At 39.2% G+C, this 18,337-nt stretch overlaps 1 protein-coding gene across 1 annotated transcript in view; it reads right to left on the bottom strand.

The window, feature by feature from the left end:
• EYS (EGF-like photoreceptor maintenance factor) overlaps positions 1–18,337 on the bottom strand; it is a 1,642,296-nt gene that overhangs the window by 31,688 nt on the left and 1,592,271 nt on the right. Inside the window, 3 exon segments of the mRNA XM_020287130.2 lie at positions 1,730–1,904; positions 10,605–10,749; positions 11,588–11,754. Coding sequence (XP_020142719.2) covers positions 1,730–1,904; positions 10,605–10,749; positions 11,588–11,754 — 487 coding nt within the window.

The following is an 18,337-nucleotide window of genomic DNA, read 5'->3' as shown; positions in this document are numbered from 1 at the left end:
AGCTATTTAACACTTTTGTTACCTTATTTAAATTATTATTAGCAGTTATTTTTAAATTTATTTAAAAAAAACTAAATGTGGCTCTGAAGTTCAGTTAGGCTATTTGTTCCATATAGAATAACAGAGAGTTGTGCTGCATTCCCTGTGTCCACCTTCAACTTCATATGCGTTCTTATTTCTTCTTTCCGGGGTCTTCGTTTATTATCACATTTATTATCAATTTATTTATTTCCACTTTAAAAATAACAAACATACCTAGTAGTATCACCTAAAGAATGAACTCATTTCTTTAGAAAGTACTAAGCTTAGTTGTAGAGCAAAGTAGAGTGCATAAGTTGTAAAACAAACTAAAGGTTTCATTAAAAATTGTAGAGAAGTAATGATGAAATCATAATGGTAAAGCTAAGGTAAAAAAATATTACTGTACGATAATGGCATCTCAAGCCTCAGGTTTTGCCGTTAGTACCTCTATGGGCTTGATTAAACTAAACATTTTTTTCCTCCAAAAATTTAACTGTGATTAGCAGTTGTTTGATCTTTGTTTTGGATCATTTTCACGTGAGGAGGTGAAGGGGAATTGTTCTGGGAGTGTAAGAGATTCACTCATGGCTTTTAAAACTACACCCTCTTCAGGGGGAGATTGTGTCCTCCAGGAAACTTCTGATGCAATGAGCCAGCATTCCTGGTGAAGTGTGTGATACCTTCTTTTTTTTTTTTTGAGACAGAGTCTCACTCTGTTGCCCGGGCTAGAGTGCCGTGGCATCAGCCTAGCTCACAGCAACCTCAAACTCCTGGGCTCAAGTGATCCTCCTGCCTCAGACTCCCAGGTAGCTGGGACTATAGGCATGTGACACCATGCCCAGCTAATTTTATGTATATATGTTTTTAGTTGTCCAGCTAATTTCTTTCTATTTTTAGTAGAGATGGACTCTCGCTCTTGCTCAGGCTGGTCTCAAGCTCCTGAGCTCAAACAATCCACCTGCCTTGGCCTCCCAGAGTGCTAGGATTACAGGCGTGAGCCACCGCACCTGGTTGCATGGAACCTTTTGATGTGTCCTGTGGGAAACATTTTGCCAAATCACTTTTTTAGCTGTCTTAAATATGTATGAGGCATAATAAATTTATGAATAGGTAGAGTGTAAGATATTGAAGGACAGAGTGCTTACTTCCTCTTTCTTTGGGATATTCCCAGAGCCCTCATCCACTATAATATTTTTGCATGGAGCAGATGCTCAACAAAAGAAGTTATAAATACGATGACATTCTTTTTTTTTTCTTTCCTTCTCACTCAGTAGGTCCACATTCAGTTTCATACTAAAGTAGTTCAGAAGTCAAATTGTGTAGCTGTACTATTGCCCACCTAGGGAAGGCCCTTTCTAAAGTAGCTCAAACCTAAATGTGAAAGCAAATCCCAATTTGTAAATCTTTGCAGGATTAACATTTTTGTCCACTCTTTCAATACTATGAATTTAATCTGTATTTTCCATGATGCTTGGAATGAGATGTAGTGATTCATTTTCATTGTTTAATAGAATTGAGAAGATAGCATAGATGCTGTGCTGATCCTATTTCTAGTTGCCTTCATCTGTCTTCCCATAATCCAGCAAGTTTACATAAAAGCATTTAAAATATGAGTGCCAGTTTGTGTTGCTAGTTTATGCAAGTGGAATGCCAAAGTACCAATTAGAACACAACTAGCCTGCTACTTTCTCAATAATGTCATACTTACTAAACAGTAGATCCACTCTCTACGCATGTCCCACCATTGCCACATTTCATTAAACTACAAGGAGAAGCATCACATTGGCCAATGCTGCGCCCAGCATTTGGATGGCCCTCAGGATTTCCCAGGCATCTGAAATGACCGTCCTTCTCAGTACGAACTTGGATAGTGAAAATACAACCTCGAAGAAAGGCAAAACCACTTTATATTAACAAACAGAAGAAGCAGATAAAACAAGGAGACAATTATTTTTTCATTTTTAAAGTTACAGTTTTTCAAAATAAACACATGTAAATTTTAAGAAAACATATAAAAGCACAGAGAGAAAAATAAAAAAAAATCATCCATAGTATCATCACTTCAGAGAAGACAACTATTAACATTTTGCTCTGAGGGTATGCATGTGCATGTGTGTACATAAACACATATAGTATTTTTTTCTATGCTTAGTTGTATTTTCTCTTCAATAAAAATGGAATATTACACTAAACTATATAATATGTAATATTATACCAAAAAGTTGAACATATTATAAACATCATTAACTATTTTTTTGTAGCATTAACTATTTTTAAATGATGGAAAAATATTTTCTAATATCATAACAAAGTTAATCAACCTTCAATTATTGGACAATTGACTCATTTATTTTTTTTGCTATTAGAAATAATGCTATAATAATTATCTTGTATGTATATCTTTGTGCATTTTCTAATTATTTTCTTAGTACACATTTCTAGGAGTAGAATTACTAGGACAAAGGATATGGATGCTTGGAAGTATGCCCAAGAATATCCCATAGATACTTTGTACAACTGGCCCCAGCAGACTGAGATTCTCACTTCTTCCCAGGCACCACAGTGCAGGGTATTATCATTCTATTTCATTTTTACATGAGATAACTGATATAATACTCTTGGTGGTTTTAACTGGAGTTCAAAATCTTTTAATAAATTTATCGGTCATTTGTAATTTTTCCTTTTCAGTTGCTTGCTATGTACTTTTTATTCCCCCTCTATCTACTTTTTAAAAAATATTTAGTTGGAAGACCTCTTTATATAATGAACATATTGGCTATTTATGGTATATTGTAAATACTTTCCTCAGTTTAATATCTGCCATTTAATATTGCTTATGGTGGTGTTTTTATATTTTTTATGTAAAGAAGTTTATAATATTTATTTGTTACAATTATCTTTTTTTTCCTTCAGAGATTTTGCGTTTGCAAGTATACCTAGAAAGATCTTTTCTAACTCAAGATAAACAAAAAGAGTAGTTCAGTGAAGAATTTGAAATGGAAGGGCTTGGGGTCCTGAAATGTATTGTAATTTTACTCCTCTTCTTCAGCTCTTACGTAGAATTTGCTTATGAAGTTCTTTCAAATCAATAGAGACATCAACCACGAATAAAGTCATTAAAATGATAAAAGAAAGGCTAGATGGGATTTTATTTCCAAAGCATTTTAAGAAGCTAAAAGTATGGAATAATTCTTCATGGTGAAAAAAAAAGGGGAGTTCTGTTTTGGAAAGTCAAGAATTTACTTTCTGACCTAGTTTTCACTGGCACTTTTACTGAGAAGCACCATTCTCAGCATGCATTGATATTTTCTCATTATGAGAGAACAGTGATTTTTTTCTCCTTAGGTTTAATCTTTGTTCTTTCTCCAAGTATTGCCATCTGCTATTACATAAAAAAACTACTGAAATACTGTACTGAAGAAATGAATGAATCCTAGCTGCTTTATACTGAATAACCAAGTAGCTCAACTAACAAAGCAGGGTTTCCCATGCCTTTTAGAGAAGGAAATGCACTCTTCAGGGAACAAAAGTATAAGCAGGGATGGAGTCAGGTGGGTCTGGGTTCAAATAGGATCTTTGCCACATAGTGGCTAGATGATCCAAAGCCTAAATGAGAACAAAAATAACTACTCCATGGATTAGGAGGAATAAATAAGATAAGATACATAAATTACTTTGTATAACACTTGGAAAGTAGTAGGTCCTGTATTCCACCCCACCCTCTATTACACTGTCTCAGAAACGTATTTCCTTTATAAAATTGGAGATTTAATTTTAGCAAAAATTGTGGGATGTTAATACTAGATTTTTATATTTTTTATAATCACACATAAAAATACTTTGCTGAATGACTATGTTAATGTTTGAAAGTGTTCATTTTAAACTATTTCTCTTTCATATGGATAAACAAAATGCTTTCATTACAAGAAACTGCTGAAACACGGTTTTAGCTAAAAATGTGGCAATGCTACATTTAGAGAAACATTTAGTCAATACAAATAACTAAATGTGTTTATTTTACTGAGAGATGCTTCATGTCAGTCAACATAGCATGCAGTTTAAAGGCAATTATGGTGATTACAGGGGAGACATTGTAGAGTATATATTATATAATTTTATTGTCATTAATATAGGAGATTAAAACATAATCCACTTAGTGTAGCACAATGAAACAGGCATTTAATATATAATACATATAGCCTACCTGTGGTAAAGTTATTGTAATTTGGAGTGATCAGCCATGTGTATATTGGAAAGTAAGACTGGCGAGGTGTCAAATAAGTGATAGCTTTTTTTTTTTATTAGACAGTTAAGTTTTTAAAACTATTGCAGTAAACTCATTACTTTTTCCCATATGGGCTCTTATTTGAAAAATTCTATACAATTAAAAAAAAAGAGAAAAAGTCGAACTAGCAAAAAACTGAATGTAGAGTGTTATATATTTTTTAAAATTGAATAACATCTTTTTTACAGTGTTGTTAATGAATCTGAATCCATTGCATGCCCACTGTATTCAGTTGAGTAATAAATATTTAATAACCCCCATATCAATGACCACTAGTTGCTATAACATTATAAATTTATTTCTTGTTCATGTAAAGTCCAAAGAGTGGCCAGGGTTGGAGCTGGGATAGGTTGGCAAAGAGAGTGGAAGATTGTATGGAGGGTTTTCATAGGCAAGACCTGGAAGTAGCAAATGTCACACCTGCTGGCATTTCATTGGCCAGAACTCAGTCACATGGTCATACACAGCAGCAAGGCAGTCTGGGAAAGAGTCTAGTTGTAACAACTTCTGTCAAAGCTCTTATTATGCGAAAGTACCATTCCAGGTGCTATGGAGATGTGTTATAAGTCAAAACTATAGCTCCTCTTCTCCAGAAGCTTACTAAATTCTTAGGAAGTTAAGACATACATTCTCTAGACATATAATTATACTAGGTAGTGAAATGCAAAGTGGGAAAGGACTTGGAGCTCTAGAGGCTTTGGGAGGAGAGAGAGAGAGAGAGAGAGAGAGAGAGAGAGAGAGAGCTCACATTGAGGGCTCAGAGAGTGGGATCTCACTGAAGAGGTGGGATTTAAGCTGACTTTCAAGGCACATGGAATTGAGATAGGGAAGACACAAAGAGGCAGTGATTAGATACAGTGATGGTTAATTTTGTGTGTCAATTTCACTAGGCCATAGGGTGTCCAGATGTTTGGCCAAACATTATTCTGTGAGTGGGTTGGGGTGTAGTGTGTTGGGGGGGAGGTTGGTGGGGGGTGTTTCTGGATGAGATTAACATTTGAATTGATAAACTGAGTAAAGTAGATTGCCCTCACTAATGTGGATGGTTCTCATACAACTAATTGAAGACCTGAATAGAACAAAAAAAGCTAAGAGAGAACTCCTTTTGCCTGATTGCTTTCGCTGGGACATTGGTCTTTTCTGGTCTCTGTACTTGGACTAAACATTGGCTCTTCTTGGGTTTTGAGTTATGAAGACTGGCACTCATACCATTGGCTCTCCTGGTTCTCAGAGCTTCAGACTTAGGCTAGAACTACATGTCACTTCCCTGGGTATCCAGGCTGCTGACTACAGATCTTGGGACTTCTCAGCCTCCATAATTGTGTGAGCCAATTCCTTATAATAAATCTCTCTCTCTCTCTCTCTCTCTCTCTATATATATATATATATATATATATATCCTCCTGCCTCAGCCTCCCAAGTCACTGGGATTACAGGTGTGAGCCACTATGCTGGGCATAATATAGGTAACTTCTGATGGAATAAAAAATTTGTGGAGGCAAGGTAAGTATAGACAAAATGTACCAGCTTTGGAATGCCAAGGAAAGAATTTAGTTATTCTAGAGCTGGTGACATGTTCATTGAGTTTTTGAGCAGGAAAGTGACATGATGCAACAGTGTGGCAATAGTGTTCTGATGTCTTAGGTAATGAGGGAGGAGTCAAAGATAATAGTGAGGAACTAGTTCTCAAACTTTAGCTGCATCAGAATCACCTGAAAGGATCAGTAAAAATACATATTACTGGGCCCCATTCCCTGAATTTCTGGTTCAGTAAGAATTTACATTTCTAACAAATTCCCCAGTGATGCTTATGTTGCTGGTCCAGGAACCACATTTTGAGAACTATTGTGCAAAGAATTCAAACAAGTATCAGGGAGACAGTAGCAATAGTAAAAGAGATAAATAAAGAAGTATATTGTGAAAAGGCATTTGTAGTGAGCCTGAGATATTTGACTTCAGTCATTCCATTTCTGTAACTTCCTTTAGAACAATTAACTGTGGAGCAAGATTATAGGCAACAGAGCATTGTCAGACCGTATAGTGAACGGATTCAGCTTATTATCACTTGTGTCCTAACTTATTTTACTGCTTTTTCCCCCTCCTCCCTCTTTTCCCTTCCTCCATATCTTTTTTTTCTTCTTTCCTTCCTTTCTTGTCAGTCAAATACCACCATCTGTGAACCTCAATCTGCAAACTCTGCAGATTTGTAATAGATGCAACTTTGGAGAGCAGAGGAGAAGAGAATTGCTCTTATTTGAGCAGGCAAAGCAGTAAGCCACTGCTTGCTTGGCATATGTACATTATTTAATCCATTTAACCTCAATATCTTTATGAACATTAAAGGTTATAGACAAAATAATGGTTCATTATAAACCATTTTCAGAACAAAAACAAATGGGCTTTATTAGCAGTAAGGATTTGTATTTTAGATTGGGAATTTTGGATTAGATTTACTTATCAAGAGAGTTTATAGAAATGCAAAGCCTAAATCAGATAATCTTTTATTATGTGATTTAACTGCTACTCTAAAGAAAAATGTGATATCTTTACCCTAATTATTAAGTTAAGAAAATTCTCTTTGCTTTATGATTAATTAATAGAGATGAATTAATAGAGAAGCCACTATATTAATTAATCATAACAAAGCAAAGATAATTTTCTTTTTCTAAAATTTTTAGACTCTACTGTAGAGATTTCAATTAAGTAGTTTGGTGGTAAGGTCCAGAAATCTATACTTTTAAGAAGTTATACTGTATTATTCTTTAGAACAAGTAGAAATAAGCTTTTGGAAACCATGGGTTTATGGTACCATTGCAATTTGGTTGCTATGATAAGTTGGTAATAATTGTCCATCATCTGCAATAAATAGCAAATACTAGTTTGTAATGGAAGGAAGGCAGACATCAAAAGAAGATCCATTAGATGGATGATAAAATTAGGGCTTCCAAGATCCTGGATTTTCCATAAGACTGGGGATTAAGAGGTAATTACCGCCGGGCGCGGTGTCTCACGCCTGTAATCCTAGCACTCTGGGAGGCCGAGGCAGGCGGATTGCTCGAGGTCAGGAGTTCGAAACCAGCCTGAGCAAGAGCGAGACCCCGTCTCTACTATAAATAGAAAGAAATTAATTGGCCAACTAATATATATAGAAAAAATTAGCCGGGCATGGTGGCGCATGCCTGTAGTCTCAGCTACTGGGGAGGCTGAGGCAGAAGGATTGCTTGAGCCCAGGAGTTTGAGGTTGCTGTGAGCTAGGCTAACGCCATGGCACTCACTGTAGCCTGGGCAACAAAGCGAGACTCTGTCTCAAAAAAAAAAAAGAGGTAATTACCAAGAAGACCTGCCCAAGACTTATATCCTAAGAACCATGGCAGCTGACATGCTTCCAGGGGTGTGTGATCCTAGCCTTTCTATCAGAGAAGGGCCAGTTATGTCTGTGCTGAACTCAGGCTCATTGCCACACTTAAGGAGAAAACGACACCAACATAAACCAGGAGGAAGCACTGGACTTCAACAAATTTGAAAATGTTGAATCCTGTGACAGCAGGTGGAGTAATAGTAAAAGTTAACATTTATTTAGTGTTTATGGTATGCTGGTTTCTGGGGTAAGTCTTTAACATAATTATTTTACTTAATTGATGAACCACAAGAACCCTATGGAATAGGTATTTTTATTTTACAGAGGAGCAAATGGAGGCCCAGAGAGTTAAAGTAACAGGCTGAAATTCACATAGCTGCTAGGTGGCAGCTGAAGACAGATCGATTCCAGAGCCTGTGCTCTTAACCATCATCTGTTGCAGAGGAAGAGAAGTGAGCATCTGACCGGAGCTGTGCCTTTATCACTTCCAGCACCATCATCTTTGCTAACGCATAGAACTTGCTCTATACTACCGTGTTTCCCCGAAAATAAGACAGGGTCTTTTATTTATTTTTCCTCAAGAAGACACCCTAGGGCTTATTTTCAGGGGATGTGTTATTTTTTTTAAGTACAGCACAACAATCTACATTTATTCAAGTATAGTTAAATCGTCTTCTTCTGGAACATCATTGTAACTCTCCAAACCCTGAAATACATCCTGAATTTCTTGTGACTCTATTTCCCTTAGAACCATTGGCCCTGATCTCTCATGTCAAGCAACAGAACTCTCATGGGGCAGATGAGAAGGGCTGCTCATCTTCTTTACCACTGTGCCACGAAATGCATGGGTTGTGCAGATACGCTGTGTAGCCACGCCCATCACTAGGTCTTATTTTCGGGTTAGGGCTTATATTGTGCAAATGCTTAGAAATCCTGCTAAGGCTTATTTTATGGGTAGGTCTTATTTTCGGGGAAACACGGTAGGCACTTATCTGTGTCCTCTCTCCATTAACTCACTCTTAGAATTACATAGCAAGAGAAATACTGGTATTAATCCCATTTTATATCTAAGGCACAGTGAGGCACGGGGAGGTTAGGTGACTAGCCACAGCCACGAAGCCTGTAGGTGGCAGAGCTTGGACATTTATCCTGGCAGCTGGGTCCCAGAGTCCACGCTCTTATCCTTCATGCTACACTAGCCTGTTACACAGAGGAATCATCCAATCCAATGTACTCATGTGAGGACTGTGTCTATGAGAAATTACAGCAGGTTTTGATCGCCCTCCTACAGGGTTTCTGCTTCATTGAGTAGAAGATATATGTCTTTAACATTCGTAAGTTTACCCATTCCTTTCCTTAAATATAATGTTTTAAGAAATTCATTGATTTGTTATGCCTTTACAATCCTTTTCAGATTATTGCCCGCTGTGAAAGCACTGTTGAGCTCTCTATTACATTTAGCATAGTGCCATAAGAGGCTTTAAACCATTCTTCAAGACACCCTTCTGAGAATCATCACTGATTACATATTCAAAGAAGAAGTTTCTTTGAGAGCCTTAGTAAAATGAAGTAATTTTGGTAGAACCTGACCTTGCATTATGCTGGATTAGTTGTATTGCTTTCATATATTTCAGTACGTGGCCTCCTGCACTTGTGTTTAAGCAGAAGTCAGTCGAGGTGGAGAAAAAGATGCTGCCAAGCACGCAGAAGACTCGAGGGCCTGATATAGTGTTTGATGGCAGCTCTTGTCTCTCAGGGATCCGAGTCTCTGTTCCTTGAATTCTTTATTTCCCTAGAGACAAGGTCTCACTCTGTTGCCCAGGCTGGAGTGCAGTAGCCTGATTATAGCTCACTGCAGTTTTGAACTCCTGGGCTCAAGTGATCTTCTTGCATTAGCTTCTGGAGTAGCTGGGACTACAGGTACGTGTACCACCATGCCCAGCTAATTTTTTAAAAATTTGTTTTGTAGAGATGGGGTATCACTATGTTGCCCAGGCTGGTCTCAAACTCCTGGCCTCAAGTGATCTTCCCACCTCAGCCTCTCAAAATTCTGGAATTACAGGTGTGAGCCACTGTGCCCAGCCTGTTCCTTGACTTCTGATGGACAGTACGCTGGGCCTGGGTGAGTGGCTGTGGACGCCATATGAGCAGCCCTTTCACCAAACACTCTGGGGCTTGGACACACCAAAAATTTCACCAACTAAATTATTACAACAATTCAAAGCTTATCCTTGTTCTACTACAGTATGAACCAGCTTTATAGGGAAGGTCTGAGCCTTTGTTCCTTTTTTAAATACAGGTAGATAGACTATGGCAATATGATTATCCATTCACCCAAGGACAATGTCCACCCAAGGACAATGCTGCCTTTAATCCTCTTGGCTTGCTGTGCCCTCTGTGGGCCACACCTTGGTGGTATGGAAGGGTAGACAGCTGTCTGTCTCTTGCCCTTTATATCAAGTACATAAGTTAGATGGAGTTTCAGTTTTTTCTGTGACTCCATGGGGCCTACCCTGCTCATCTCATATTAAAAAACACCCTATATAAAAAAATCACCAAAACTCCTGGTTCCCCATATCAGACTCTCCATTTACTTTTTTCCTATTGAATTTATTACAGTATACTGCGATATATTTTTCTTATTTATTATATTTAATGTTTATTGTCTGTTCCCTCATCTCTTCAACTAGAATGTAAACTCACGAGAACAAGAATCTTGTTGTTCATTGAAACATCCTAAATACCTAGTACATACGTAATAAGGTATCAATAAATAATGAATGAATACTTTTGATTAAAATCAAACTTTGTTCAATTCTAATTAGAAACAATTTTGACCTATAACTGGTTTGGGAACTAGAAATATGCTCTTTAAGAGCATTTTTTTCCCCTCAAAATTTGAAATAATTAGGTATAGTATAAAAACTGTCCATGCCTTACCTTGAAAACCATTTTTAAAATCAGCTCCACTTGGTAAGAGGTCTGGAGTGTATTCACTGTAACCACCTACATAAAATTGACTGAAGACATTGAGACCAACCAGTCTTCCTGGGGCGATGATGGATTTATTTTTATGATCATCTACCTTCAAAAGGAAAAAAAAATTCAAAACCTATTTAAAAAGGAATTAATTCCTCAGGGTAAACTGTTAAGATACTCTTTTGTTATTTCCCATTACACTTGGCATGAAAAATTTATAAAGACCTGAGTTTTGAAGAAATAAAAAACATAATACCACTCAATTCTCTGCTTCTCTGCTGGTTTCTGTTACCATGGATATATTAATATAGCAGTTATGGTTTCGCATTTCAATCAAAATCACAGTTCTTCAAAGATTAGGAGCTGGCATCCTGCTGATCCTCCTCCGTCTAGCCTTGTCCCCTCTCCTGTCAGTTCTTAATACAACCATCAGAGTCATTTATCAAAAATAGAAATCAACCATGGTACCTCTCCACCCCCCAACCCTTCTTAAGTAGTTCTCCATGGCTCTTTGGATAAAAGCCTAAACTTCTTAGCATGACACCAAAGTCCTTTGATAATATAGAACCTTGTCTACTTCTAACCACATCTCTTGCTCCTCAATCCCCCCACCCGAAAACCACACTAAACTACTTGCGTTCCTTAAGCTCATACTAGCCACTGTTCTTTCTCCCAACTCAAATTTAAAGTTATGCTCAAGCATCACCTTTTCTGAGAAGCATCTCCTGAACCTTCTCTCTCACCCTTATCTCTGTTAGTAATCCCTCTCACTTATTCTCACACCATTAAGCGTAATCATGTCTCTATTCCTCTATTTGGTGCACTAGTCTGTGAACTTCGTGGATATTGGCATCCTGGCCTATTTGCCTCTGCACCTGAGCATGGATCCAACAATAGTCTAGTGCTCAGTGGTTCGTGGGGCAGATGAAGGAATGATTCTTTACCTTCAGCCAGCCCATTTGGAAGAACCTCCCCAGACGGACGGTGTGGATTCCAAGGCTCAGATCGAGGGGCTCACTCCTGACACTTGCTGTACCAGAGCCCAGGTTATAACTATAAACCACACTGCCATTGAGCAGGCCCACTGCCAGGAAGTCGTCACCATTCAGCCCTGAAAGGAGAAGACACATAGGGAATGCTCACTAAGGGGAAATTCAGGAGTCTGGTCAGCTTCGTTTTATTGTCTGGTTCTGCAGTGTGGATCAGCATGGTAAGTTACGATAGATAGACATTTGGCTTCTTGTTGGCACTCAGGTATGTGTGCAACCAGCTGTTATTATTCACAACTCCTGGAGCTGTCTAAGTACTAAGAGTTTATTTCTTTGAAGCCATGAGCGTTCTGGTCAACCCAGGGGATGATCAATGATCAACCGAAAAGTGTGGGGCGCAGTGTCAACGCCATTTACAAGTTGGCGCCTGTTTCCGGCTTTGCCTAGAGCAGCTAACAAGTTCAGCGCACGCGCAATTGTCGGTTGCCCTGTGGCGCGAGAATGCAAACGAAGGGTCCTGCTATGGACTAATGCTTTGGTGGCTCGACAGCTGAGCGGCCTATCCCAGCTTAGGGGTTGTGCTTCTGGGGTTTATAGCAGCCTGCGCGCTGCCGGGCTGGGTCTTCCGCATCATGTAAGTCTAAAGGGAACCCCATTAAAGCACTGTCAGAAGAACTCCGGTTGCCGCGTCTTCCTTGCTGGCGATGCGGGCGCGACAGAAAAGTTGTATCGGAATAAAATCTCCTTTTTATCTGAGTGAAATTCAGTGTGCCCTTTACGATAAGGAGAACTTTACAATGGAGTAAAACTGCTCTGGTAGTCAATGAGATTTGAAAGGCTGGCATAACCTAGCATCAGCTTTGAAGTTCTCTCTGATTTGAGAAGCACATAAAGAGCAATTTATTCCTGTGGTTGCTCAGAGTATGTTATCAGTGTTCTATTGCAAAAAGCTCATCACCATGCCCCATGACCAGCTAAATGTGAGTTTGTTTCTGTGTTTCCTTTTTTCTCTCTCCCTTCATTACTTCAGGGCCTTCCATGCAGCACAGTGAGTTGTAGGACCCGGAGCACTCAGGAAACAGCGAGCGTAGACTCATGGGAAAAGGGAAGTGGTTGGGAGATACCCAGTATTAGTCACTAGGGGAAGGCCCTGGAAGTAGGCTTGGTGAGATTAGAAAGTTCTGGGATAATCAGTGGGTGTGGGGCAAGAGGTCTGTTCATAGGGAGCAGAGACTCAAATATATCACCCAGTTTCTGAAAGGTATGTTTGTGGGTGGGGTAAAAGAAGACCTCAGTATTGAGGCTTATGGGAAGGAAACTGAGGCAAAGATTCTGCTTAGAAGAAGAATATAAGGACCCCATTCTAATCTCAGTAAAAAATATAAATATAAAAGAGAATTAAAATTATTTTATAAATTTTATTAATATATTTTTAAAAAGAAATAATTTTATTTATTTATTTATTTTTATTTCGGCATATTATGGGGATACAAATTTTAAGGTTTCAATAAATGCCCTTTCCTCCCCTCCCTCCACAAGTCTGAGTTTCCAGCATCTTTTTCCTTTATGTTAAACCTCTTATTTCTATGGGGTCCTTTTTTTTTAAATTTAAAATTATTTCTTTTTAGAAAAAAAAATAATAATTTTAAATTAAAAAAAAAGGACCCCATAGAAATAAGAGGTTTAACATAAAGGAAAAAGCAGAAGTCAGTCCTTGGACATGGACAAAATTTGTTATAATATTAGCATGAACAGCCTCCCCTTTCTGCACTTGCAAGGGTGATGTTTGCCTGCCGACATGGCTTCTAGTGTTAGTTTGTTCAGATCTGCAGGGATGCAGATTTCCAGAGAGTGTAGGGGGAGATGGGTTTTCCCAGCCACTGGAAAGTGGGCAACAGAAATATTATTTTGAGATACTTGAACTCTGCCTTTGCTTTTCTAAAGTGTCTGCCACAGACCCTGAGCTGAGTTATTTTTGAGAGCGCTCTAGGTGAGTCTAAGATGCAGCCACTGTTGAGGGCAACTGCACTGACAGACCATTGACGAAGTACATTGGGAACATATAGCAAGTCTCTCTCCTTCTCCCTCTCTCTCTGGTGATTTCTTTCCATTTGCAATGCTGCAGCAGGTGAGCCAGGTTGTACATTTAAAATGGAAAGAACTCCCAGGAGAAAACAGATTCAGGAAGGCAGTTAGAAAGGCAGACAAGATAAAAACCATCACTAGAGATAGGAGACAGTCTTTCAGGCTGCTGTTGGGGTAAAGAAGAAATTGTGAGAGACGGCTGTGGAAGGGGAATTGTGAGATTTTTTTTCTGTGGATTGTGAATGGGGATCTTTCTGGGAGATTCTAGCAGGGATCTGAGTTGTCTTTCAAATTGCCCAGGCTACTGGAATGGGGATGGTATTTGGCTAAGCTGTAAGGTGGTAGGAGGGCAGATTTATTTGGGCCATACCCTTCTTTCCTTTCTGTCTTGTTTTCTCTCCTTCTTCCTCCAGTTACTGAAATAATATTTCATGCCAGGAGCTACATTATCCTCAGGCCCTCAGCAGCCTGGTTAGGAGACAGGAGGTTTGTTTCAAGCGCCATGGGGAGCTGAGTAGAAGCGGCAGTGGGGAGAGGCATTAAGATGGGTTGGGGAGGAGGGTTAGGAAATGCAAGCAGGTGAGTCTTGAGTAGGTTTCTGAGCTAACCCAGAAAATGGCAAGCAAGAGTTTGTTAGATAGATGAGAAAAGGGCAGGTGCTAGAGTGTGCTGCCTGAAGTAGAGAGAATAACGTTGCAGTGACTCAGAAGGGGCAGAGAAGATCGTGGGCTGCTTAAAGGACTGTAGGGAACTGACCTGGTTGGCATTTAGAGTCTGGCAGGAAAGGGAACTGAAAAGGCAGAAAAAAACTATATCTTTAAAGGCCTAGTATGCTATAATGAATGATTTAAATATTTCACCAGAGACTCCCAGGAACCACGAGAGGGTTTTGAATGAGAAATCTGGACGTTAGGTGACTCACATAGTAATGTTGAAGACAGAACACAGTGGCCTCAGAACACAAAGAGCCTCATTGGAAGGTTGCTCGAGTGACTCAGAAGATAAAAGATTAATGTCTAAATACATTAAGGTAGTGACAGAAGGTACAGAAAATAAAAGGGAAGAATGTGTTCATGATTTGGAAGGAGAATTTGAAAGGACAGATCGATTTGGACGAAGAGTTGAGGAAAAGGGAGGAGTTGAGGGAGGTTCTGCAGAATCTAGCTTGAAGAGCCAGGCACAGTGGCACGATTAGTCCTGGAGGGAGGAGCCTTGGAAAGGAGCAGTCTGGGGAAAGAGGCTGGCTCCAGTTTGTAAGTGCCCCTGCCTGCAGACGTGTCCCAGAGCACAGGAGTGGGGACACACCAGGAGGAGGCAACAAGGAGACCAGGGAGCCAACCAGACCATTAGCACCCTATTCCCACATGATGAGTCCATCAGGTTGCTTTTCTTTCTTCTTCTACTTCTTCCACTCTGGACCTTCCCTCAGTGTCAGCTGCATTGGTGAATGATGGAGCAGATAAGAGAAAGAAATGTAGTTGACTACCAGAGCCAATTCAACCTAGAAGGTGAACAGTATTTGAAGGACTTGAAATTGCTCCAGGGTGGTGTTTCCCAAACCTGGAAGTCCACTACAATCATTCACTCAGGAAGTGTGTCAAAAATACACATGCTAGAATCTGCCTTACACCACCTGTATGAGAATCTGTGAAGCTAGATCCAGGAAATTTGTTTGGTTTGTTTTGAGATGGGGTCTTGCTATATTGCTCAGGCTGGTCTTGAACTCTTGGGCTCAAGCAATCCTCCTGCCTTTGCCTCTCAAGTCACTGGGATTATAAGTGTAAGCTGCCACACATGGCTTGCAGGAAATATTTTTTTAATAAGCTCCCCAGCTATTTTTTAATGAGGACCAGCCAATATTAGTAACTCTAGGAGGGCCAGGGCATGCAACCTGTGCTGTTGCAGGGGGCTCTGAGTTCAGAAGGTCCCTGTTACTTGGTTTAATGCTCTGCTGTCACTGTCTTGAAATTCTTAGTACTTTGAACTGTGTTTTGAAAGTGCAGTCCATGGGACAACAAACACGAGCAGGAACAGAGGAGATATATACATATAATATGCATCTGAGGCTGCCGGTAGCCTTTGCAGGTAGATGAGACATTGAAACCTCTCAGGGAAAGAGATCTACCTTAGGGTGTGTGGAGTGTTGCTGATGCCCACATGGACCAGTAAAAGTCACATGGCTTCTAGGTGGTAGAGTCTGTATCGAAAGACGGCCTGATTTCAGAGCCTGTGCGCTTAAATACTGTCCGTGCAGCAGAGAAAGAAAAGCAAGTTTCTAACTTAGGCTGTGTCCTCCTCTCCCACCTTCAGCATCCCCTCTGGAATGCTTCTCTCTGAGGATTAAGGAAGCTAATAATATCTCAATATTTTTCCAAGGATTAAGTGGGATTTAATGTGTAAGCACTGGCGCATAGTAGGTACTCAATAAATGCACGTTTCTTTCCCTTTCCCTGTGACTATGGCCTGACTTTAATTTCGTGGATCCCATTTTCTTCTCCTGCTTCATGAATACAAAGTCTGTAAGGTACGTATTCCTGGTTCCTATGCTGGAGCACACATCTGCTCTCAGTTAACCTTCAGGGTTGGGGACAGTAGCACAGTATTTCTTTTTTTCTTAAAGTGAAAACCATGATTGCTTTAGTATATTACTCTGATCAACTAAAAAAATTCTGAAGAGTCAACCATAGAAGTGAAATGAAATGTCTTGAAGGCATAGTTTGCCAGCATCCCTTTATATGTCTTATGTTGCACTCCTGAAATTTCTTGTAATGGGAATTTCTTGGCTTTATAGCATATAATAATATAAGCAACAGCATAGACAAACCACCACCAAAGTTACACAATTGAATAACTTCATTCTCAAATTCAGTGTTCCAGTAGGACATTATTCTATGAGTGGCTTTGGGAAACATGTGGGCAATTTGTATTTTTACATTCGTCAATTCACGAAGCAACATGTGGTCTTCCACATTTTTATTATATAGAGATGTTTAGCAATTGACATAGTGAGAGTTTTTTCATGAAAAGAATTGGAAGGAAGCTTATTTGGGATGCAGAACACAAACCCACAGTGAGTTTTAATGAAACCAGGCTTAGGAAGATTTTCAGACAAGGCAAGGGATACTTGTTGGATATTACTTTAGAGCTGGTGCTAAGAAGGAAGGATTTAGAGAGATTATGTTGTGCAAGTGGTAAAAAGGGGAGGAAGGAAACAATAGGCAATGACTCAACATGAATAGTACTTAGGGTAACAAGATCTAGGAAGTGAATAAAAATCCTGTTAGAATGCACAGAAAAACAAACTTGGTCTCTCTTTGGCTAGAAAGAAGTCATAACTCAACTCCACAAACACTGTTAAGCAGAGAGTTTCAAAGTGGGTGTGTTGTATCGAGCCATGCTTAGCATTATAACAACTTATAATATTAGTGACAGAAAATCTCATGGGGAAAGAAGATGAGATGCTGTGGTCAGAAGAGCATCCAGCCTCCTAATGGACCTAGAACAGTGATTCATTAATGGAAGCAAGGACTTAGTCTAGGTGAAGAAAGGGATGGTGGCATTGTTAGAGACAGGAATGATGAGAAAAAAAAATGGAAACAAGGTGAAGGATGCTGCCATGGATATGTTGGAAGAAAAGAGCAAAGAAGCTGAGATAAGAGTTTTTAGGCTATTCTAAGCTTTCTCAGATGCATCTTAAAAGTGTGTGATGTAGCAGTGTGGTTGTGATAGTAACAGATCCTAAGTATATAAAACCTTGGGAAGAAACATAAAACAAAATGTTTGTGTCACAGGCATATAATTATAGTTAAGTTTATGTTATTCTGTTCCCTAAATTATTTAGAAGTATTTATAGGACTTTTTTGTTTGTTTGTGGTTTGATTTTAAACCTAAAGGTTTTACTATTTATATCAGTAGTTCTCCAACCTGGCTGAAACTTATTGTTATAGACTTTGATTTAATTTGTACATATGAACAAGAAAGGGAAATCTATTATATGGGAAGGAGAAAAGGAATCAAAGCTTTCAGAGAGTAAGCCCAGGAGAAATTATGCAGGTCAGCTTGACCTGAAGGGAAAAGAGAGACAAAACAAAGAGAATTGTCAGAACCGCGCAGCGACCCTGCCTTCCTTATGGTAATCATAACGCAATTCTTATGAGGAAAAAAATATGCAAATGAAGTAACAGTAACTAGACGTGGTCTAATTAGTTCCACCTTGAAGGAAGGCCTGGACAAGTGTAGCCAGGGGTTTGAGCCATGGACCATTAATGAAACCCTCAAAGGAAAGCATAAGATGCATGTATAAAAGAAGTAACTCAAGCCTGTGCATTGGGGAGACTTTCTAGGCACACATGTTTTTCCCGTCGATTCTGGTCAATCATTGTATGTTGTAAATCATGAAGCTATATATGCATGTACACTTGGTCTGCTTGGAGGGATACCCCAGAAATCAAAACCGTTTGTCTGGAAGTGACAGAAGCTCACTCTCAGATCCTCTGCATAAGGATTCAGAATGCTTTGGAAGGCTGTTCCTTGGATTGTTCTGAAGGGGCATATTGGGAATCTAAAACATTTATATAGACAGTGCTAAGAAATCCACATGGATTTCAGCACTCTTTAGTT

This window comes from Microcebus murinus, chromosome 5 (assembly GCF_040939455.1).
Source record: "Microcebus murinus isolate Inina chromosome 5, M.murinus_Inina_mat1.0, whole genome shotgun sequence".
In the NCBI taxonomy this organism is placed as follows: Eukaryota; Metazoa; Chordata; class Mammalia; order Primates; family Cheirogaleidae; genus Microcebus; species Microcebus murinus.
This window is presented reverse-complemented; position numbering and strand designations above follow the sequence as displayed.